The sequence below is a fragment of the Xenopus tropicalis genome, chromosome 1, assembly GCF_000004195.4.
Source record: "Xenopus tropicalis strain Nigerian chromosome 1, UCB_Xtro_10.0, whole genome shotgun sequence".
Classification (NCBI taxonomy): domain Eukaryota; kingdom Metazoa; phylum Chordata; class Amphibia; order Anura; family Pipidae; genus Xenopus; species Xenopus tropicalis.
In genome coordinates this window covers 198,490,813-198,515,252 of record NC_030677.2, presented here as the reverse complement: position 1 = coordinate 198,515,252, position 24,440 = coordinate 198,490,813, and the positions used below count along the sequence as shown (strand labels likewise).

At 41.8% G+C, this 24,440-nt stretch overlaps 1 protein-coding gene across 1 annotated transcript; it reads left to right on the top strand.

Annotated features, from left to right (window-relative positions):
* Positions 1 to 1,829: 1,829 nt before the first annotated feature.
* il7r (interleukin 7 receptor) lies at positions 1,830 to 22,292 on the top strand. The gene is made up of 9 exons (XM_031894681.1): positions 1,830 to 1,939; positions 9,376 to 9,514; positions 10,721 to 10,875; positions 11,892 to 12,040; positions 13,965 to 14,012; positions 18,049 to 18,223; positions 18,336 to 18,426; positions 19,636 to 19,711; positions 20,918 to 22,292. The coding sequence occupies exons 1-9, from the start codon at positions 1,864 to 1,866 to the stop codon at positions 21,416 to 21,418; spliced, it is 1,410 nt and encodes a 469-aa protein (XP_031750541.1). The 5' UTR covers positions 1,830 to 1,863; the 3' UTR covers positions 21,419 to 22,292.
* Positions 22,293 to 24,440: the final 2,148 nt, after the last annotated feature.

Here is a 24,440-nt window from a genome sequence, read left to right as displayed (position 1 = left end):
CCAGTAGGTATCAGAATAGATACTCAATAGTGCCTGTGTGTGCCATACTCTGTCTGCCCTATGCTGCCTGTGTGTGCCATACTCTGGCTGCCCTATGCTGCCTGTGTGTGCCATACTCTGCCTGCCCTATGCTGCCTGAGTGTGCCATACTCTGCCTGCCCTATGCTGCCTGTGTGTGCCATACTCAGCCTGCCCTATGCTGCCTGTGTGTGTGCCATAATCTGCCTGCCCTACCCTGCCTGTGTGTGCCATACTCTGCCTGCCCTATGCTGCCTGTGTGTGCCATACTCTGCCTGCCCTATGCTGGCTGTGTGTGTGCCATACTCTGCCTGCTCTATGCTGCCTGTGTGTGTGCCATACTCTGCCTGCCCTATACTGCCTGTGTGTGCCATACTCTGTCTGCCCTACCCTGCCTGTGTGTGTCATACTCTGCCTGCCCTATGCTGCCTGTGTGTGCCATACTCTGCCTGCCCTATGCTGCCTGTGTGTGCCATACTCTGTCTGCCCTACCCTGCCTGTGTGTGTCATACTCTGCCTGCCCTATGCTGGCTGTGTGTGCCATACTCTGCCTGCCCTATGCTGCCTGTGTGTGCCATACTCTGCCTGCCCTATGCTGCCTGTCTGTGCCATACCCTCCCTGCCCTATGCTGCCAGTGTGTGCCATACTCTGCCTGTCCTATGCTGACTACAGGTGTGAACAGTTGAACAATGTGGGCGATTACAGCCTGAGCCTGAGGTGTGAACACTGCAGGGGGTGACAAATGCAGGGATTAAAAGGTGTGAACAGTACAGGGGATTACATGTTTAAACAATACAGGGGGATTACAGCCTGAATCTGAGGTGAGAACCATGCAGGGGGGCAGTTAATCTCAAAACTGATACTATTTAAAGCTAACACAAAGGTAAGCCATCAAAGCAGCCAGACAAGTGGGGGCCACACAGAGGGGGGACCCCCCATGCGGCCCGCGGGCCACCAGTTGGACAGCACTGATCTAGTTGGCAAATGCATAAGATTTTGGGGTGATACAAAGTTTGCCTTAATCACTGTAAATTCCAAGACTGAAGGGAAGAAAAATTAAATAATTTATAGTGTAAGTAAAGTTTATTTTGCTCAGCTAACATGATAGAAAGGGATTTGGAATTATTTCTTAGAGTGACAGGTCCCCTTTAAAGCAATTTTACATTACATTTTTAAAGTTGTACTTATCCTTTAAAAGTTTAAGGCAACCTGCTTTAGGGTTAATGTAGGATAAATTCTGATGCCATTTTTTCAGTTTTCAGCCTATGGAAATACACAGCACAGTGATTACAAAGGAATCAATTCATGGCAATGCGCTTGTAGGTTTACTTTCTTAATTTAGTTGCTGTTATGATACTGGTGCTTGTCTCCTTGGCAGGGAAGCGTTAGAAACAGACAGTTCCGTGCCCCTGTTCCATTTGGAACACTCATGCTCTCAGATCTTTCCCACAATGGGATCTTTTGTTAGAATGATTTAAGATCTTTGGTGCAAAGTGCTAAAAATGACTCCAAACGGTATAAAGAAAAATAATCACAGAAAAAGTCCGACTCCCTGCACTGCAGCCTGGCAAACAGCACTGAGGCACAAGATTGTAAGCTCTTGTGTCCAATCCCCCCATGTTCCCCAATACATTTTTGCTTAGCTGTGAGTGCACCTGAGGTCTGCCCTTGGGTAGGTGCAGGGTTCTGCTGCACTCTGCTGCCTCTGATTCGCTGCTTTGCCCCTATTGATAATGTTTACACTTCCTTCTGGTTGTGGTTGCTTCAAAAGTCTTTGCTGCCTCAGCCCTAGCAGAATAGAGAAGAGAAGTCAGAGAAAGCATCTCACAGCCCCTACACACACCATGCACCGTGATGCTATTGGGATCTTGCTCCTCCTTGTTGGTCAGACGCTGCAACAGAGCGGCGATTCGCCCTACGGTGAGTGATAAACCCCAATACAGGGAGCTGCTTATATTGTGACTGCTGGGTTTATGGGTGTTATTGCATTCTCTAAAAGCCCCCCTTTCATCCGGAGATATATCATCAACGTAACTTCAAATTCTGTTCTAAAGTGTTACAGTTAGCGACAAAGGTAAAGTCTCTATAGGAAATGGGATCCTGTATTTCAGAGCTTTCTATATAATAGATCCCATACCTATATTACTTACATATATATATATATATACAAACATATTCAGGTATGGGACCAGTTATCAAGAATGCTCTGGACTTGGGGTATTCAAGATACAGAATATTTCAGTAATTTGGATCTTCGTACCTTAAGGCTTCCAAAAATCATTTAAACATTAAATACCCAATAGGATTGTTTTGCTTTAAATAAGGATTAATTATATCTTAGTTGGGATCAAGTACAGGTACTGTTTTATTATTACAGAGAAAAGGGAATCATTTAACCATGAAATAAACCCAATAGGGCTGTTCTGCCCCCAATAAGGGGTAATTATATCTTAGTTGGGATCAAGTACAGGTACTGTTTTATTATTACAGAGAAAAGGGAATCATTTAACCATTAAATAAACCCAATAGGGCTGTTCTGCCCCAATAAGGGGTAATTATATCTTAGTTGGGATCAAGTACAGGTACTGTTTTATTATTACAGAGAAAAGGGAATCATTTAACCATTAAATAAACCCAATAGGGCTGTTCTGCCCCAATAAGGGGTAATTATATCTTAGTTGGGATCAAGTACAGGTACTGTTTTATTATTACAGAGAAAAGGGAATCATTTAACCATTAAATAAACCCAATAGGGCTGTTCTGCCCCCAATAAGGGGTAATTATATCTTAGTTGGGATCAAGTACAGGTACTGTTTTATTATTACAGAGAAAAGGGAATCATTTAACCATTAAATAAACCCAATAGGGCTGTTCTGCCCCAATAAGGGGTAATTATATCTTAGTTGGGATCAAGTACAGGTACTGTTTTATTATTACAGAGAAAAGGGAATCATTTAACCATTAAATAAACCCAATAGGGCTGTTCTGCCCCCAATAAGGGGTAATTATATCTTAGTTGGGATCAAGTACAGGTACTGTTTTATTATTACAAAGAAAAGGGAATCATTTGTAAAACTAAAAATTATTTTGCTTAAAATGGAGTCTATGGGAGATGGATGGATATTTAAATATTAAATGTGCAATTTACATTGATGAAATTCAGCAGAAGAGAAAGAGAAAGAAACAGCCAGTTAATCCAATAGACTGTTAAGGTGACTTTATATGATTGTTTATGAATATGATTCATAAAGAGTACATTATTTATACATTATTTACAAACACAAGCTTAATAGAAATGAGCAGAGAAAGGGGGGGGGGGGCAGATAAGAGTCATAATTAGATTTAAGGAGTAGCTGCTTCTCGTTCGTGCAAGGTTTCCGGTTTTGTTGCTAAATAGGGAGTCTTTATACCTTTCCCCTCTATGCCTTACCCTCCCCTCTATGCCAGGCACAATGTATAAACGTGTGTATATTACATGATACCAGTTCAGTTATATCCCATCCTCTCCTTAATCCCAGAGCAGGCAGCCAATAAAAATAAGGCATTGATAGAATGATTCTGTATTTAAAACATTCTATCCATTTCAGTTTTAGTTTGTAATAATAGTATTTTGAAGCATCGATATATTACAAATGTTATAGGTTCAACGTTGTCATTATAAAGAAAAACAATTGCCCCTTCAAAAGTTTTGAGCTAACTGTGGGAGGGCAGGAAAAATCTGTCAATGTTTCATTTTCCACTTGAGAGAGGGGGAAATTGAATGAATGCGAAAATAACAATACCGTTAATTTGAAGTGCTTGGTTTTGTTCCCCTTTAGTAAGCAGAATGTTGTCACAGTCACGGGTTGCATTAGTCTGTATTAGGCACAACCTAAATCTGTAAAACCAAACAGGGAAACATTTTATACACATAAGATTTTTATTCAAGTTTAAATGGAATCTTGGGACAAACCATTTCTCTTGTTGTGGGAGAGAGTCACTTCCAAGTAAAAAGTAACATTTACCCTAAGTATTATGTAGTATAGGCAGATTTGTAGTGGGGTAGGCAGACCCAGAGAAGGGGACCCAGGCTATGTGAATCAGGATAGTTCACATTAGGACCCTTTAGCTGTTGCTGGACTACAATTGCCAAAAAAGCCCAACAATTTTGGGGCCCCCTCTGATGCTATGATCCATGTCAAATACCCTCTTTGACCTACCCTGAAACCCAGTCTGGCTCTAAGTGTTTGGGTATAGTTTGGGTAGGTGTTTGGGTAACTGGATTAATAGCTTAGACAACGCTAGTGATGAGCGAATCTGTCCAGTTTCGCTTCGCCAATAAATTTGCGAATCTTTCAAAAGATTTGCGAAATGGCGAAAATGTAATGCGTAAAAAAAATTGTCGCCCGCGACAATTCTTTTGATGCGCGACTATTCTTTTGACGCCTGCGACTATTCTTGCGACAATTTTGCCCGTGCAACTATTCTTTTGATGTCCGCGACTATTCATGCAACAATTTTTGGAATTTTTGGAAAAATTCGGACGCGCAAGAATAGTCGCGTGTCCAAAAATTGTCGCCACGAATCCATGCCTGGTGAAACATTTCGCCCATCACTAGACAAAATGACTTAAATATTCATTACAAAATATTGCCTGTTATGACCAACTGACCAACTTAGGCTGAAAATGTCTTCTAACCAACCTTCTAATAAACAAACAACTCTGTCCCCCATATTTAATAAAAGGGGCTCATATTTCAAAATTGAGTAAATTAACCCATATTAACCCATAGCAACCAAACAGTGAGTGGCCTTTTTTCATTCATCTGCAGGTAGAACAATGAATGTAACAATTTGATTGGTTGCCATGGGTTACTGCCCACAGCCACTGTTCATAAATGACTCCCACTGAGTTTGCCCAGTAGAAGTAACCCATAGCAACCAATAAGATGTTATTTTTTAAACAGGTGACCAGTAAATTCTATCTGCTGATTCTAAGTTATGGGTTACTGCTCCTGGGCAAATGTAGTGCCTTTTGTTACATAACCCCCTTAAGCAGCTCTATAACTTATGGCTAAAGGTACAGTGTTTCCACCTAATAATGTGGGTGATGGGACCCGAAGGGCTCTGTTATTGGCACCAAAGCAAGAGCCTGTAGCCCACACATTGAGGGTACTGTTGAAGGCAAACATTTTTGATTTCCCTCCCCTCGCCTAGAACATTGTGCCTTGATCTTAACAGAAGCTTTTTTTAGTTGATTCAAAGATGGGCTACTAAAATAGGTCTTCAGGCTATATTAAACCTTCTCAAAAGAGACTCAAAGCATCTGTGCATGAATGGTGGCTAAAGCTGAGTGAGCTTAGTAGCATAGCAACCAACCAGCAGTTAGTTTTGTATAAACTATTGAAGTTCTCATAATGAAAGCAAACACCTGACAGTTGCGAGTTGCTGGAATAGAAAACACTTACAATTACCTGAAGAACTTGATCAAGAAGAAGACACAGACTATTTCTCAGGGACCAACAATGTGGGGAAGGGGACTATTTCATCATTGATAGTTACTCTGAAGGCATTACTTGACCAAAAAATGCAATAGATGTATGAAACAGATCCCCCCCCCCCATGAGTGTGGTGGAATCCAACTCATATTATCTGCTGAAATAAACCTTGGCGCTGTGTTAGGCACCATGTCCCTGTAAGATAGTGCTTCCCAATCTGTGAGGCTCAGAACATTGGATGGGTGGGCCCTGCCTAAAGGTCAACAATGGTGAGATCTAGGGCTTTGCTCTTCAGCTGCTCTTGGAAGTCCACCTTGGAGGACAATGAAAGTCAATGGAGTCAACGGATGCCATTACTAAGACATATATACATACATACATGTGCCTACCTTGCATCAAACCTTATATTCAGCATTAGAAGCCAAGGCCCTACAGATGCCAGTTCCACCCAGAGAAGCCAGTTGCAGTGTTCATCAGCTCAGCAATCTGCCAACTTTATGTCTCATCAAACCACAGACCTGTTTGTGTCTGCAACCGGGGAAATGTTTTAATGTGTTATAATAACAACCTATCAAGTTAAATCAGGGGCATCTTAAACTCACTTTTGAGTTAACGTTTAGTATGATGTAGAGTAGAGTAATATTCTGAGACAAATTGCAATTGGTCTTCACTTTTTACTATTTGTTGTTTTTGAGTTATTTGACTTTTTGTTAGGTGTTTTAGCAGCTTTCTGGTTGCTAGAGTGCAAATTACCTTAGCAACCAGGCAGTGGTTTAAATGAGACACTGGTATATGAATAGGAGAAGGCTGAATAGAAAAATAGGTTACATAAAGTAACAATAACAATAAAACTGTAGCCTCACATAGTTTTTGGCTGCCGGGGTCAGTGACCCCCATTTGAAAGCTGCACAGACGAAGGCAAATAATTAAAAAACTATAAAAACAAATAATGAAGATCAGTTAAAAAGTTGCTTAGAATTAGCCATTCTATAACATACTAAAAGTTAACTTAAAAGGGAAGCACCCCTTTAGGGAAGCAAAGGAATGTTTATATTTGGGGTCCTTATGGTTACACGACTATATAATTATTAATTGCAACCCCCAACCTGATCCCTTAACACTTGTGTATGGATCTGAGCCATGGCCCATTCACACTGTAGCCCTATAGTGCTGCCAATGTATCTTCATTACCTCATAACCTTAGCACAGAGGTAATGGGGCAAGCAAATGGGTGTTCATTGGAACTGTTTGTGGGTGATGAGGGAAGGGTGGGGGCCCAGTGTCCCTGGCAATCCCCCTGGTTTCTACAATGGACATTTACCCAGCATGCAAGGAATTCAAGACAGAAGTAAAATAAGAGAGACACCATATTTATATCAATTAAACCACTTTTATGGGGGGAAACTATTCTTACATGAATAATACAGCGTATGCACAATGGGAGGAAATTCCTTGGGGTCAAGAGGACCCCCACCCTGAGTCATTGCAGAGACATGCTATTACAGGAACAGCTGATGAGACATATCAGAAGTAGCGCTGACAGTCATGATACTGAGAGAGATAGCAGATTGCTGTGCTACGGAGGGGGGTCCTTGCTGGAAATGGCATGCACAATGCTCTGCTATGGGGTGCGGGGTATTAATAAGCATACAGACCCCCTGTTCTGCACCCAGGGATGGAAAAAGGCTTTTGTTCTGTACCCCAGAAAATAAAAGAGACAGAGGGCAGTCACTGGAACTAAAAAAAATAAGTCTAGCAGGGATTTTATGTTATATAACATAGGGAGAACCCCAACACCCCTGTGCTATTTCATAATTAATTCTGAGTTTCCCCTTTCCGTGGCATTTGAGCTCGACATGCCCCAATTACAGGAACAAATATGATGTGTAGGACGTGTAGGAAATGCTCTGTTCCAGTATCTCATGTAATATCAGCAAATGGGAGGTTCGAGAGACGCTTCTCAATGGCCCCAGGGGGTGGGAAAGTGAAAGAGGTGGTGGGGGCCACATACAGCGGCACAACTCCCAGTCCCCTTTATCAGCACTTGTGGTATAATAAACGCAGGCACCGCAGTGTGTCAGAACACCGGGGGAAGGACATACACAAGGAGGAGATAACTACAGAGATGATAATAAGCAGATGAAAAGAAACAGAAATATCCTGGAAATGAGTATTTAACACTTATATAAGTTAAGGGATTTACGTTTCAGCTGATTAATGTGTGGAGGGTGTCTGTCATGTCTGGGAGATCCCTTACTCATAATATATTCCATTTCATTATATCATAAATCCATCAATTGCCAAGTAGCCTTTACTTGACAACTGACTGCTAACATCTGATTGGTTGCTAATGGTTACTAGACCAGGAGCAAACATTGCACTTTACACTTACAGAGCTTTATGTAAAGCTCTGTTCAGGCTGCGGCCCTGCTCTGTTGCAGATATGTATTAAAAAAATGTCCATTGCTTGAATCCTGTGGGAACTGCAAAAAATATTCGATACCATTCGCATTTAAGCAAAAAGGCCAGACCCTGTGGTACTCTTGCAGGCCAGTCTTAGCGTGTTTGTGTAGACATTACCCTAACAACCAGCTACACACTAACCCCCATATGTAATAAAAGGCACTAAGTTTGCCCGGGGCAGTAACCCATAGCAACCAATAAGATGTTTGCTTTTAAACAGGTGACCAGTAAATGCTGCTTGCTGATTGGTTGCTATAGGTTACTGCTCCTGGCCAAACTTAGTGCCTTTTATTACATAACCCCCCAAAGACACCCAAATTATTAGGAGAGGATGAGCTGTACCACATTATAATGCACTGCAGTATGGAATTACAAAGGGCAGGGGGGGGTTACCATATAACCCAGAATACAGAAATCCAACCAAATTATGGCTACTATGTAAGCACAGGATGATTCTGTGAAGATCCACTGTAAACAATCTTAAAATGCCACAGTCTCCATGGTAATTAAAGGACATATAACCCCCCACCGCAAAAAAAAGTTTACAGCCTCTTTGAAATCTTTAAAAACCTTTCACTCCGGGTGTTCAAAGGTTAATAGTAAGGCTGCAGGATTCCCTTAATCACTTGGGATTCCTTCTCCACCTCAACCCCTCTCGGCCCCCTCCCTTAGGAATTTACTTTTGGCTCTTGGCTTACTGAGCATGCTCGGCTCTTCTCAGATTAGGTTACCAAACATCCCCTCCAGTCTAGCAGCCAATGAAGAGATGGAACTACTGGTTTCCATAGAAACTCTGCTGTAGCTGTGCTCACTGCAGGAGAAACCTGTGTTTTCTACTAACCCCCTCAACTTTTCTCAGCTTAACCATTAGGGGCACAATCCCAGCAGGACTTTTTATCAAAGTGAGTTCTGCCTGTGTAAGCCTGCATTCTTCACTGCATTAACTTTACAGCACACATATGCTGTTTGCAGATGTAAATGTCACTGAAGATGTGTGAGAGGGAAAATGCTAGGCAGGTGAAAGCTGCTATTTGTTTTAGGAAACTGTGATGGTGCTGCCGAATGGAGGGGATATATGCAATTTGTAGATTGTAAGCTCTTTTGGGCAGGGCTCTCTTCACCTCTTGTATCGGTTACTGATTGCTTTATATGTTACTCTGTATGTCCAATGTATGAAACCCACTTATTGTACAGCGCTGCGGGATATGTTGGCGCTTTATAAATAAATGTTAATAATAATACAAATTATGCAATGTGGTTGGGGGAGATGTGCCCAATATACATTGTAGGAAAATGTAAGCTTTACATGTCCTTTATTATCATTTATGGGGAATTTCCTCATAAAGTAAAATAACTGGTCAAACCACATAAAACAATGTTCCTGACCACATACTCTCTTTCTGTTTGGTTACTCAGAGGATGAAGAAGTTGAAGCAGAAACCAATGTCGACTTCAGCTGTTTCACTAAACTTTATATAAGCAAGTCAAGTTTCCTTATCTGCAATCTGACCACCCAAAAGTCTCACAATTCTTGGCAATATCAGTTCAGAGTCTGGTAAGTTTCCCTCTGTTGGTTTTTGTGTGCAAGTAATTGGCAAATGCTGATGTGTTATAAATGCCCTTATTGTGCCATATACAGGTGAATCTGGTCTGGAAGCCTCTCCATGTTCCGGTACAATGTATTTTGTCTATCTATTGCAGCTATTAATCCTCTGTGTCTGTTGGGGGCAAGATACACAAAGTTGCCTTGTGTCTGTTGTTTATGTGGGTATTATTATTTCATTAGGAGTGGTGTCTTACAGAAAGATTTATAATAATATCTTTAATTTACGGATTATACCTGCATGGTAGTGCTATAGATTAGAATCAACATGGCGCCTTGAGTTTAAACCCTATAACTGACCTGCTTTTTAACTGTTTGGATGATTTCTTGAACACTTTCTTCCACTGATGTCTTAAAGGAGAAGGAAAGGCTAATAAAGAGTTAATCTCAAGCTGCAGACATACCTTCAGTTCTCTCAATAGTGCCCTTAAGTCTCCCCATATATTTCTCCTGTTCAGATAATCAGAAGCCTCATAGGAAAAAAAAATGCTGAGCTCTGTAAAGAAAGTTCCCATAATGCCTCGCTCCTGCACCAAGACCGAGACTGCGGTACATGCTCAGTTTGTAAGACTATGAGGAAGCTTCCTGCTGATTGGCTAAGATCCACATTCCTAAGGGGGGGAGGGAGTTCTTAGCATTCTTGAGGTAGGGGGGAGCAGGAAAAGGGGAGAGAGCAAAGAGCTGTGTGTCTCTGGCACAGGAAACCAGAGAAAACAAATCTTTTGACAGAGGACTCAGTGTAGCTTTCTGGGAGTGCTTATGGCTGTATCTACATAGACCTTTCTGATAAAGCTTACTTAGTTTTTACCTTTCCTTCTCTTTTAATGTAGGGTGCCTTGTTTTTAGAAGAAGGGCAGAGGATGTATTGTAACTGATTGGACTGAGTTTTTGGGATGGGAACAGTTGTGGACTGTGTATTGTGGGGGAGGAGAAAGGCAGATAAACTGGTCAGAGTGAGAACGTTTTGGGGCAATGAGGGAACAATCTGAGGATTCACTGTGTTGGTTGCACTGTGTGGGGTGGGAATGCTCCATCTTGATGGGGGGGTTTAGGATTCCCTGTTTGGGGAGCAGAGAGAATATGCTGCTGGTAGAGGCAAAGGCATATGCACCAGATTTCCCTTTTAAAGTCTGTCATTTTGTTTCACTGTCATTACAGTCAGGTGTTTGATTGTGCCAATAAAACAGAGTGTAACAACACAAAGAAAGAAAAGGGGAGATATTCTGTACTAAGTCCCCAGGAAATATATAATGTCTGCCTGAAGAAAGCAGGAATGAATGACAGCTGCAGATGTTTCCAGGCAAAAGACATAGGTAAGATATCAGGAATTGCCAGTCAGTTGGTTTTGGTGCTGTCTGTTAAAGGGATACTACATGGAATAGAGCTACCGTAATAGATTTTGAAGGGATGCACAAAGGGGCCACAGACATGGATAGAGCTTATATTTTCTGTTTTCTGCCAAAAAAAAATTGCCACTTTCTTCTCCCGGGAAAATATATCTCCTAATCCTCTTATTTCCCCCACATAGATATTTTAAATTCATAAAAAAGCATCTAATTGTTTATCAGGAGATACCGTTAAAGGGGCGGTTCACCTTTATGTTAACTTTTAGTATGTTATAGAATACCCTATTCCTAGCAACTTTGCAATTGGTCTTCATTATTTATTTTTATAGTTTTTAAATTATTTGCCTTCAACGTCTACCACTGCCTGGTTGCTAAGGTAAACAAGACCCTAGCAACCAGATAACCAGCTGAAATTCCAAACTGAAGAGCTGATGAACACAAAGCGAAATAATTGAAAAACCACACAAAATAAAAAACCAATTGCAAATTGTCTTGGAATATTGGTGTTTGCATCATACTAAAAGTTATTTTAAAGGTGAACAACCCCTTTAAAGAGAAAATCTGGAATTGAATTAGGAGGTAGGTATTTTTCAGAGATCTTCTGGAGTTGTCATGTGATAAATCGGGCCACATTCAGTTGGATGAGAAAAACTTTTCTTGGTTAATCACTTGAAAACTCAATAGAAATCTATGGGGGAATTGGCGATTGAATTCGGAGGTGCCATTTATTGGCAAACACACAAAAAAATTGTGGCCACAAATTATGTTTTTTTTCCTTTACAAAAGTATGTATGCAAAAATAAATTTTATTTCAATTTTTTTTTTTATTTTCACAGGATGTATTTTCTGTTGACAAAATTCATTTTGTGACCAAAAGGGGGGTTTTTAAATGTATTATTGCGAGCAAAAAAAAAATACATTTCCAGTTACTAAATGATGCAGTAATGGTGTGTAAATATGTCACCTTAATGTTATGGTTTCAGTTCAGCCGGATGTTCCAACAAACCTCAAGGTCATTTATGACAAGCCTGAAAGAGAATACAGAATTTCATATGAGTACGAAAACCCAGAGTACCTAGAGAATAATGTAATATTCCAGATAAGCCTACACAAGGAAAATGAGGACTGGCCAGTGAGTATATAAATAACAACTACACTACAAAGGGGCAGTGCCGGACTGGCCCACCAGGATACCAGGAAAACTCCCGGTGGGCCCAGGTGTCAATGGGCCCTCATGCTTCTAACTATTTAGCTTATTTCATGGTCATTCCCTATTTCTGTATGGGAACATGGAAGCTTGATAAATGGAAGAATAGAGTATAGTATGTAGAGAAAAGAGACTAGGATAATAAAGAGTTTGAGGGAGGAATTACATTTTGAAAGTGGGCCCATGGTCCAGGGTTTTCTGGTGGGCCCCTGCCATCTCAGTCCGACACTGCAAAGGGGCAGCCAAGCATCCAACTGATCTCCATTCACTGATCATGGATCTTGTCTCAGGGGAATAGGCAGAAGTCATGTTAAGAAATGGCAGATGGGGTGATTTAGGGAATGTTGTTAGCCAAGCAATTGCCAGCTCCAGAGGTGGCCAATAAAACCCTAAGAATGCCCATGGCAATTGCCTGGATCCTCTTGTGCACTTGTGGGTCTTTAATTGTAGGCCATAACCCCTTGAGTGCTTCCCCTGTTTGCTCCTGATAGTGTAGCAGATAAACAGAAAGGTAGTCTGTCCTGCTTGTTACATAAACTTTACACCATTGATACAGTTCTGGGCCTGTAAATGTCCCAACGGCCCCTTTTGGCATACCCCCCAATTGTCCCCATTTATACAGCACAACCCGCTGTCCCAGATTGTTGCTTGAGTGTCCCGCAATTGGCAGTGAGGCCATTCATTTCTCTGTCCCCGTGGGTTCTTTAGTTACTGTCTCTCCGGCTCCCTGTCCCCTACAACCAAGGTGCATGTTATTCATTAGTTAGAAAGTTTTACTGATGCTGCTTCCCTGCTTCCAATTTCTTTCTCTCTGGCTGCTGATCTATCTCAATCTCTCTGTCAGTTTCTATCTCATTTCCCTTACCTCTCTACCCAGTTTATTTATAACATTTAGGCCAAGCTCAGCCTTCCTTCCTATAAAAGCTGCAGAGCCTGATGCTGAACTACAACTCTCAGAATCTGTTGATGTTGATATTGCAGTTAATACATGTTGGTATGCAGTTTAGCTACAGCAGGAGGCTGCAAGTTGCACAGCAATGATATAAAGAATTGCTGAAATGGTATTGCTTTCCCATGATGCTACAGTTGCAGTCCCTTTTTTTGACACCAACTTGCCTTGTACATGCTCACAGTAACTGACCCTTTCCCTAACATTACCGTGACTATACACTATATCACCATTAAATGCTGAGTGCCAAAATATAGCATGATATACTTGTGCCACACTGAGTCTATTATGAAATGGTGGAGGACTCTCATTGTGGCTGTCATGGAATGTTTAGGGCCCCAGTATGTCATTAGATGTGGGAGACACTGTGTTAGTCTTAAAACCTAGTGTGTCTGATGCTGCCATGCAAACCACTGAAAAAGGGTGTTTTTGTAAAACAGGGAGTGGTATTTTGTGGGTGTGGCAAATAAGTGGTCACACAAAATGTTTGGGAGGTATGTATTGGTACTTGCATCAACATGCACTCTGCTCCAATGCCTTCCTTCTGCCTCCTGTTCCTGACCAAGCACTGCTGCGTCTAATCAAAAATGGGAACCTGGACAAACCTGCATTAATAGGCCCCGTGCAGATGCACCAAAAAAAATCGAGCACATTGCTCTTATGACAAATGCTGGAAACGACACCAGCTGAACATAGAGACATTTCAGCATAATTGCTAAAACCACCAGCAGGTAAGCAATTCGGCCTCACGTGGGTATTATTGAAAACATTGGAAATGAGTCCAGAACTTCTTGTCCCATTGATAGCCATGTAATGTATCCATAAAGTGTGAGCAACATCCAGTTTCATGGCAAACCCCCTGCCCATACTGAATTCTACATCTGTATTTTTTTATTCCAGGAATGTGATACTTCTCCAAGTGCAATAAACACAAATACAGGACTAAAGGTAACTGCCCGGAAATGTTCTCTTTCATTTTTTTTTCTACAGTCATGAAAGAGTCAAACAGGAAAACAGAAAAATGGATTACATTAATTGCCCCAAAAAATGTTACCAAAAAAAAAAGTAATTAGATATAAACATATACGTAACCAAAGCTGTCTGTACATGTACTTTGTTCTGAGTTGTATTTTGGTAGGTTTATGCTGGGGTGACAGTCCTGATAAGTCTGCGTCATGGATATCGCTTGCTTTGTTGATTTTGAACATACCCGCCACTGCATGGTTCACTGGCAAACGAGGATGTAAAGTTGCAGCTCCTCTTCATTTTCTCTAATTCTGATTGTTCCGGCTTATGGCTTAAACTAATGGAACAATAGAAAGGTTGTTCGGCTGACAACTTTACATCCTTGTTTGCCAGATGGCTGCGGCAGCCGTCCACTCAGCCTGAGAGATGATCAGTCACATACAGACCCCTATCGGCCACTGTACATCACATTGAAACTACACAACAACTTTAAACATTAGAGCTTGAGAGTCTATAGCTGCACTGAGAAACCTCCAGTTCACAAAGATTCTAATTTACACACCATAGAGGCATTAGGGACACTGCCATGATTTTTATGGGGTCCTTTTTATTTCTAAATAACACTGTTTACATAGCAAATAATTCACTCTGCCATTTAACATTTTACTCTTGAACCAACAAATGTATTTGTAGCTGTAATATTGGTGTGTAGGCGCCATCTCAGTGCATTGTGCCTGAGTCTGAGCTTTCAGCCAGCGCTACACATTAGAACTGCTTTCAGCTAACCTATTGTTTCTCCTACTCCCATGTAACTGGAGGAGTCCCAAGCCGGACTTGGATTTTTTTACTACTGAGTGCTATTCTACCACTCCCTGTTACACCCTAATCATGCCCCTAGCTCCGCTCCACCCCGGTATATAAGTCCCATAGGTTTCCAACTGTTGTCAACTCTTAAAATGGTAAAGCCACATCTCCTTCACTGCTAGATGCCACCATGGGCTTGCATGCAACGCGTAAGAGTTTTACCCACTTTACTCACTTCTGCCTGGGGGTTACAGATGATGTTTAGATTGCCATCTACCCTTCTACTATACTTTTCCTGACCATTACATATAATTAGCACTTGATTCATGACTGGGGATCCTACATTGAATCTTTTATTATATGGCAAGGCGCAGTATTGTATTGTGTCAGTATGTTCATATGAGCTGGTAACAGTGTCGGACTGGCCCACCAGGATACCAGGAAAACTCCCTGTGGGCCCAGGGGTCAGTGGGCTCTTCTGCTCACCCAGCCATTTGCCTAGTATGCCTATACCATGGCCATTACTCAATTCTATATGAGAAGGAACAGAAGAAATGGAGGAAAGGATATATAATAGTATGTAAGAAGAAGTAATTAAGAGACTAAAGAAAGAGAGTGAACAGAGAAGGGGAGAGTGGGCCTAAGGCCTAAGGTTTTGTGGTGGGCCCTTGGCACCCCTGGTTGGTCACGTCTATGCTGTCTTTGTGCATAATCATTAGAATGTATATAGGTGTGTGTTGCATCCTAGATCTGAATGAATGAAATATTATGTATGTATGTATGTATGTATAACTTTATTTATAAAGCGCCACAAGGGGACGCAGCGCTGTACAATATTACAGAATACAAAATTACACACAGGGAGGACAAGTGATATAATAAATAAATACAATATATATATACATATAAGTGCCATGTGGTATGAGACACAGTAGGAAGGAGGTCCCTGCCCCGTAGAGCTTACAATCTAAGTGGTTGGGTAACATACAGGCACAAAGCGGAAGGTAAGAGTGCACCAGGTATGGGCATTTGCCCTTAAGCGCAGGACTGGGCAAAATAATGTTTTAGTGCTCCAGAAGGTAACAGCTGAGCTTTTTCTTAAAGAGAGTGGGTGAATGTTCCCTACGGAGGGATTCAGGGATAGAGTTCCAGGCCAGGGTTCATGGTTATGCCATCAATGGTGATGGTGAAAGGAGGAGGAGGGCCAGGTTTGGGCGGGAAGACCATGAGTTCGGTTTTAGCTAGGTTAAGTTTGAGGTGGCGCCTGTTCATCCAGGAGGAGATAGCCAGGAGGCAGTTACCAATCTGGGTATTAATATTATTAAATATTATTATTAAATACTTCGTTCTTTACATAGTTGAATGTGCTGAAAAAAAATTATCAATGAAAATTACATTTATCAGCCCATGGAGGTCTGGATTTGGAGTCACACTCAAAATTAAAGTGGAAAAAAACACTACAGGGCTGATCCAACTTTGATGTAATGTCCTTAAAACAAGTCAAAATTAGGCTCAGTAGTGTGTGTGGCCCCCACGTGCCTGTATGGCCTCCCTACAGTGCCTGGGCATGCTCCTGATGGGGCTCAGTAGTGTGTGTGGCCCCCAAGTGCCTGTATGGCCTCCCTACAATGCCTGGGCATGCTCCTGATGGGGCTCAGTAGTGTGTGTGGCCCCCACGTGCCTGTATGGCCTCCCTACAGTGCCTGGGCATGCTCCTGATGGGGCTCAGTAGTGTGTGTGGCCTCCACGTGCCTGTATGGCCTCCCTACAGTGCCTGGGCATGCTCCTGATGGGGCTCAGTAGTGTGTGTGGCCTCCACGTGCCTGTATGGCCTCCCTACAATGCCTGGGCATGCTCCTGATGGGGCTCAGTAGTGTGTGTGGCCCCCACGTGCCTGTATAACCTCCCTACAATGCCTGGGCATGCTCCTGATGGGGCTCAGTAGTGTGTGTGGCCCCCACGTGCCTGTATGGCCTCCCTACAATGCCTGGGCATGCTCCTGATGGGGCTCAGTAGTGTGTGTGGCCCCCACGTGCCTGTATGGCCTCCCTACAATGCCTGGGCATGCTCCTGATGGGGCTCAGTAGTGTGTGTGAGGTCTAGCATTGTCTTGCATTAGGGGGAACCCAGCACCAGCATATGGTCTAACAAGGGGTCTGAGGATCTCATCTCGGTATCTAATGGCAGTCAGGCTACCTCTGGCAGGCACCTGGTAGCGCCTCCATGCTCTGGACACTACGCTGACAGACACAGCAAACCTTCTTGCCACAGCTCACATTGATGTGCCATCCTGGATGAGCTGCACTACCTGAGCCATTTGTGTGGGTTGTAGACTCCGTCTCATGCTACCACTAGAGTGAAAGCACCGCCAGCATTCAAAAGTGACCAAAACATCAGCCTGAAAGCATAGGAACTGAGACGTGGTCTGTGGTCACCACTTGCAGAACCACTTCTTTATTGGGGATGACTTGCTAATTGCCTATAATTTCCACCTGTTGTCTATTCCATTTGCACAACAGCATGTGAAATTGATTGACAATCAGTGTTGGTACCTAAGTGGACAGTTTGATTTCACAGAAGTGAATTGACTTGGACTTACATTGTGTTGTTTAAGTGTTCCCTTTATTTTTGAGCAGTGTTTATATATATATATATATATATATATATATATATATATATATATACAATATATATATATTAAAGTAATAACAAACCAACAAATGCATTTTAATTCAACAACAAAGTTTGTAAATGACCAAGATTCCACAATTGAAGCCCTTTCTTTTTTGTAAGCATCCCATCTTTTTGGTGTACAAATATGGGACCTGTTATCCAGAATACTTGGGACCTAGGGTTTTCTGGAAAGGGGATATTTCTGTAATTTGGATCTGCATACCTTGAGTCTACTAAAAAATCATTTAAACATTAAATAAATCTTATAGGATTGTTCTGCCTCCAAAAAAGGATTCATTATATATTAGTTGGGCTCAAATACAAGATTACAGTTTGATTATTACAAAGAAAAAGGAAGCTTTAAAAACTTGAATTATGTATTTAAAATGGAGTCTATGGGAGATGGCCTTCACATAATTTGGAGCTTTTCCGGATAACAGGTTTCTGGATAACAGATCCCATACCTGTACTAAAAATTGTTCCTCTTATGTTACCACGGTTCCTAACATCAGTGGGTTTTTTTTGTTTGTTTTGGTTTCAGTGTACAAAAACTGCTCAAAATGCATTAAATATTCCAGAGGGAAAGCTCGAGCCCTCTGCAACCTATGAGGCGAGAGTCCGAGTGCAGCCTTATGGGGATTATTTTAGCGGCCCCTGGAGTTCATGGAGTGGAACTGCCCGTCTTAATACCACCTTCATAAACAGCCCAGATACAGGTAAAACGTGAATATTGTGCATCCTACTCCTCCCTCCTTTATTGTCATATTATTTGGCCATGCTTGGGCAAGTTATACAGAAATGCCCTAAAATGTCTGTGTCCATTGGCAGGTGAAAACACACTGGTGATTACATTGGCTATCATTAGTTTCATTCTGTGCTTAGCTGGGATCTTTATCATTACCCTGTGCTGGAAAAGCAGGTATGTATGCTTTATATATTTCTGTAAGTTACTGCCCCACTAGGGATCCATGCCCTGGATCCGTTACCTATATGACCTGTAAAGGAGAAGTTCACTTAAAATGAACTTTTAGTATGGCGTAGGCAACATCTGGTCTTGTGTGAAAGGGTTAATTACAATAGCAAGCAGGGGGAAAGAAGATGAATAGTTGATAAGCATTTAAAAATAGGAATAGGGATAACATCGAAGCCCCAGCAACCAATATAGAACCAATACAATTTAGGCTGTAAGGAGGCAGAAGTCGAAACATTCAAAAACCAATACACAATAAATAATAAAGACAAAATGAACAGTTCTTTTTAGAATGCAGTAGGTACACCTAAGATACAAAAAGATACTTTAAAAGTGAACTTCACCTTCAAATGTGTGTTTCCAATAGTAGGACCGGCTAGGAAGTGTAGGAATGTAAGCCTTTTATTTTAAAAATCCCCTAAAATTACTTTATACAGACCCACAAATAACAAACCTTTCTCCCTGCATGAGATTTGTTTTGTATCTCTATTACAAGCAGCTGAACTGCGGCTCTTTTACTAACTTCCTTGCCAAGCATGAAGCCCTTCCCCCTTTTGCTTTCTGAATCCTCCTCCTCTCTCTGACTATGATGACCTCAAAAAGGGGCCTACTGCACATGTCTGCTTGATTTTAATTGGAGCAGAGGCAGTGAGCATGCCCTGTAGGCATCTTTTTGAGGTCATTAAAGTCAGTGAAAGGAGTGCTAAGAAAGCAAAAGGGATGGAGCTTCCCACTAGACAAGGGGGTGCTTTATCAACTGTAGAGTTGGATTTTTTTTTTTTTTTGGCCCTTCAAAAACTCCATTCCAGTTATGTTTTGAAAACTCAAATGTCTGGTATTTATTAAGCGCAAAAAAAACCAAAAACTCAAATGTAAAATGTTGCCATCTAAAAGCTGCGAAAATTGACAAATAAGCATTCAGCTTCAGTTTGGCTGAATTTTTACAATTCAACCACATCCAATCCTGCACAGTACAGGGATTTGTTAAAATACCAAACTGAATTGTGGATAAGGTCAATCCCTAAATTGTAACTTCTTGCATCTGTGTGGTATCTATTTCTCAGACCTAAAGGCAAGACAGAAGGAATCCTGGACATGAAATACGTTTTTGTTTACTGTGAATAAAGCTGTTTTCTTTATACCCTTTTCCTTTTTCAGAATAAAACCTATTGTGTGGCCAGAGATTCCAAACCACAAAAACACACTGGAAAAGTTATGTAAGAAGCCACAAGAGGTAGGTGGTTTGGTGACACAGCATAAAACAGATCCCAAAGAGCTCTCGTTTGGCTGTACCATACTGCAATACTGTTAGTTACTGGGCCTCATTTACAAAGAGCACACAAACATTTAGTGCAACCCACCATGATTTTTTTCCCCACAAGGCATTTTCCTCTCAGAATTTCAGTGCCATTATACGCATTGCACAATACTGCACAAAAGTAGTGCATCAATATAGATTCCTTAACCTCACTGCCCTCACCGTACAAAAATCACTGCACGCTGCTTCAAATGAAAGTTCCGTTTCTCTAATCTAAAGGGGGGGGCTCTGGTGCACTGATCGTTATTATGGGAAATAAAACACCCCCCATCTGCCTATAATCCCCTCTAATGTAGTTGTACAGAGTAATCATGTCCCCTCCCCTCTTTTCCAGAGAAAACAACCCCAACCCTGACAGTCTAACCTCATAGTTTAACCCTTCCATCCCCTTAACCAGTTTAGTTGCAGTCTCTGCACTCTCTCCAGCTCATTAATATCCCTCTTAAGGACTGGAGCCCCAAACTGCCCCCCATACTCAAGGTGAGGCCTTACCAGGGACCTATAAAGAGGCAAAATCATGTTTTAATCCCTTGAGTCAATGCCCTTTTTATACAAGACAGCACTTTATTTGCTTTAGTAGCCACAGAATGACACTGCCTGGAATTAGACAACTTGTTATCTACAAAAACCCCTAGATCCTTCTCCATTAAGGATCCCCCCAACACACTACCATTCAGTAGATAGTTCGCGTTTATATTATTTCTACCAAAGTGCATAACTTTGCATTTTTCAATATTGAACATAATTTTCCAGTTTGCTGCCCAGTTTTCCCAAATCGCTCTGCAAAGCGGCAGCATCCTGCATGGAACTTATAGTTTTGCACAATTTAGTGTCATCAGCAAAAATAAACAGGTCATTAATAAACAAAATAAAAAGCAAAGGACCAAGGACTGACCCCTGCGGTACTCCACTAACCACACTGGTCCAATTAGAAAATGTTCCATTTAGTACCACTCTGTGTAATCTATCCTTCAGCCAGTTCCTTATCCAAGTACAAATATTGTTCTGGGACAATATTCCTGAATTTTATCATTAACTTTCTGTGCGGTACTTTCAGTGGTCTTGTCTATTTCCTGGACAAATTAGTGCATCTAAAGGGATTTCAAACTTTTTGTCTTTTAGCTCCATCACATCAGTTTTAACCCAAGCCTTTTTGAAGATATTCTTATTAATAAAGTTGATGACATCAAGGCAAAGGAACACAAGGAAGACTGTTTCAGTGTTTCGCATGAAGTAAATAACAAAACTTGTGCAAAACAAGGTGGTTCTGGGGAAGAAAATCATATTCTTTTGGATGAACATGGCCGATTGCCGTGCGTGGATATTGAAGCATTATCTCACTTTGAGAACCAGAGTTTTCTACCCAACAGCCTAGTCAATGGGATGCATATCAGTTGTTTGCAAAGCATCCCTATAGTAACCCAGAATGTTCCATCTCATTCATGTGGGGGCTCCTCTGTCAACAAGAATGAACCAAGTAACCCATCCACCATATTTTCCTTTGGCTTACCACATTATTCAAATGAAGAAAAGCCGACAATGATCACAATAAAACCATTACGTCATGAAGAAGCCTACATTTCAATGGCAGCCTTCAAAACGCCTGGTAGTACTGTAAACTAGACCCCACTATTGTATACTCTTAATCAGTACCCAGCAGGCCTTGTGACAGGGATCCTTGTAGTGATGTCACTGGATCTATAATGTCACAAGAAAAGGAAAAAAAGTGGAAATGGTTTGCAACAAGGTGTTAGAATGGTTTGTCAGCTCAGGTTATGAACACGCACAATCTGTGAGGCAAACAGCAGAATTTATGGTATCACCTCACATTAATTTTTTTTTTCCCACACCATAAATCTTAGAGACAAGTCATCGAAGAGTTTGTGACTATATACAGACCGGAAGACAACAAGTCAATGTCTCTATTAAAGGCCAAAGATTTGTAAGGTAACCATAGATACTTATTGATCTTCAGTAAGGGTTACTATCCTATACAATGTATGAGTATAATGTAATATCCTATATAATGTATGAGGAGTAATCCTAGGTCAGTTATATTCACTGTAACAGACAGGGGAATTTCACAAAATAAGTGGTATCCTTCTGACTAGGAACGCCTTGTATCCAATTAGCAACAAGCTCTGATCGGTCAACTGTGTATAAAATAATGAAAGCGAAATTCTGATTGGCTGCTATGGGTTACTAAAACCAAAGAATGTTTACATCTTTTTGAAAATTGCTCTGTGTTAGAATTTCATGCTATAGAAGCCTGCTGCATTTATAGAGATCCAATGACTCATTTCATTTTAGCTAAGCAACATTAAGAGCCTGATTTATTAATGCTCCAGCCTCCAGGCTCAAGCATTGTGTTCCTAAACTCACACGTGGTTTCTGCAACCTAATATCTTAGCTTGTTACCGATTGGTTTTTTCCCCGTCAAAAAAAATAAAAAGTTCTGCAGGTTTTAGGTTTAGATTTTTTTTCAACTTCGGTGATATTAATCCCATCATTTTTTCTATTTCACCCAGTTTCAAGGGGAAGTTAATCCCATCATTGTTTTCTATTTTACACATTTTCAAGATTAATTGTTTTCAAATTTGAATAAATCAGTGAGTTTAGGAATTCACATGTGGTTTTAGGAAATGAATGCTCAAAGCCGGAGGCCCGAGTATAAATAAATCAGCCTCTAAGGCTCATTCACTTAACTGATGCAAAGTGCAAAATTGGGATGCAAATCTCCATGTTTTCTACCCACAATGTAATATAGCCGCCAACCACAAAATAGCACATGCCACAACTTTCACACAGGGGCGGGCCAAGCCGACTGGGCGCATTAGGCAACCCGGTCGGCCAACTCTGCCCAGGGGGGGGCGGGCGATTAGATCGGTCATTGCCTCCGCCGCTAATGACAAGCGGCGGAGGCAATGACAAAGTAGCACTAGGGGTTGGCAGGAGAGGCTCCTGCCTGGCGCCCCTCAATCGTTGCACCCTAGGCAGCTGCCTCTTCTGCCTACCCCTAGTTCCGGCCCTGCTTTCACATAATTGACCAATGCAGGGGCAAATTAGTGTCCATGCAAGTTTTCCTAAATTACTTTGTGTGCAATTGGTATCAATTCTGCCACATGGTGCTAATAATGTCATTACAGATACACACGCAAATCAGTTGTCTTGCAGATAGTTACATAGTTACATAGGGTTGAAAAAAGACCATTGTCCATCAAGTTCAACCCATCCGAGTAAACCCAGCACACAACCTATACTAACCAATCTATACACTCACATACATAAACTATATATATACAACCAGTAATACTAACTGTAGATATTAGTATCACAATAGCCTTGGATATTCTGCTTCTTCAAAAACTCATCCAGGCCCCTCTTAAAGGCATTAACAGAATCTGCCATTACCACATCTCTAGGAAGGGCATTCCCCAACCTCACTGCCCTCACCGTGAGGAACCCCCTACGCTGCTTCAAATGGAAGCTCCGTTCCTCTAATCTATAGGGGGGGCCTCTGGTGCGCTGATTGTTTTTATGGGAAAAAAGACCCCCCCCCAACTGCCTATAATCCCCTCTAATGTACTTGTACAGAGTAATCATGTCCCCTCGCAAGCGCCTCTTTTCCAGAGAAAACAACCCCAACCTCGACAGTCTAACCTCATAGCTTAAATCTTCAATCCCCTTAACCAGTTTAGTTGCAGTCTCTGCACTCTCTCCAGCTCATTAATATCCTTCTTAAGGACTGGAGCCCAAAACTGCACTGCATACTCAAGGTGAGGCCTTACCAGGGACCTATAAAGGGGCAAAATTATGTCCTCATCCCTTGAGATGGCTGCAGAATACATTAAAAAAAACATTGTTTTGGACACAGTACTGCTCTTGTGATACAAGATAGGTACTGCATTCAGTAGTCTGCACTTCTGCATTGATCACAAAATTGCCATTTATTCTGCTACGTGTTTGGGTGCATTTTATACATATACATATTAAGATGGCACTGCATTTATTCTTGAAGGCTTTCTGGGGGCAGTTAAGAAGAAATAGGCACTGCTTTTATTCTGCTATGTGTTCTGGCGGACATTATATATACCGTATTTTCCGGCGTACAAGACGGCTGGGCGTATAAGACGACCCCCAACTTTTGCAGTTAAAATATCCTCAATCTCCCCCCCGCAGCGTCCTAAAGCTCGTCCTCCCCAACATCATCCAGCTACCCTAGCGTCCTCCCCAACATCATCCAGCTCCTCTAGCATCCTCCCCAACATCATCCAGCTCCCCCTAGCGTCCTCCCCAACATGCTCCAGCTCCCCCCAACATCCTCCCCCACATACTTTAGCTCCTCCCAACATCCTCCCCCACATACTTCAGCTCCCCCACATACTTCATCTCCCCCCAACATCCTCCCCCACATACTTCATCTCCCCCCAACATCCTCCCCCACATACTTCAGCTCCCCCAAGTGTCCTCCACCACCCCTGCTGTGTCCGGCTGTTTCCTCCGGCTGCTTCATCCGGCTTTAAACGTAATATGCACAGGGCGCAACCAATAAAATTAACCGCTGACCACCAATGAGTCTGTAACGCTTTAAAGGGGTCAGCAGTTAATTTTATTGGTTGTGCCCTGTGCAAACGCGTCACGTCAG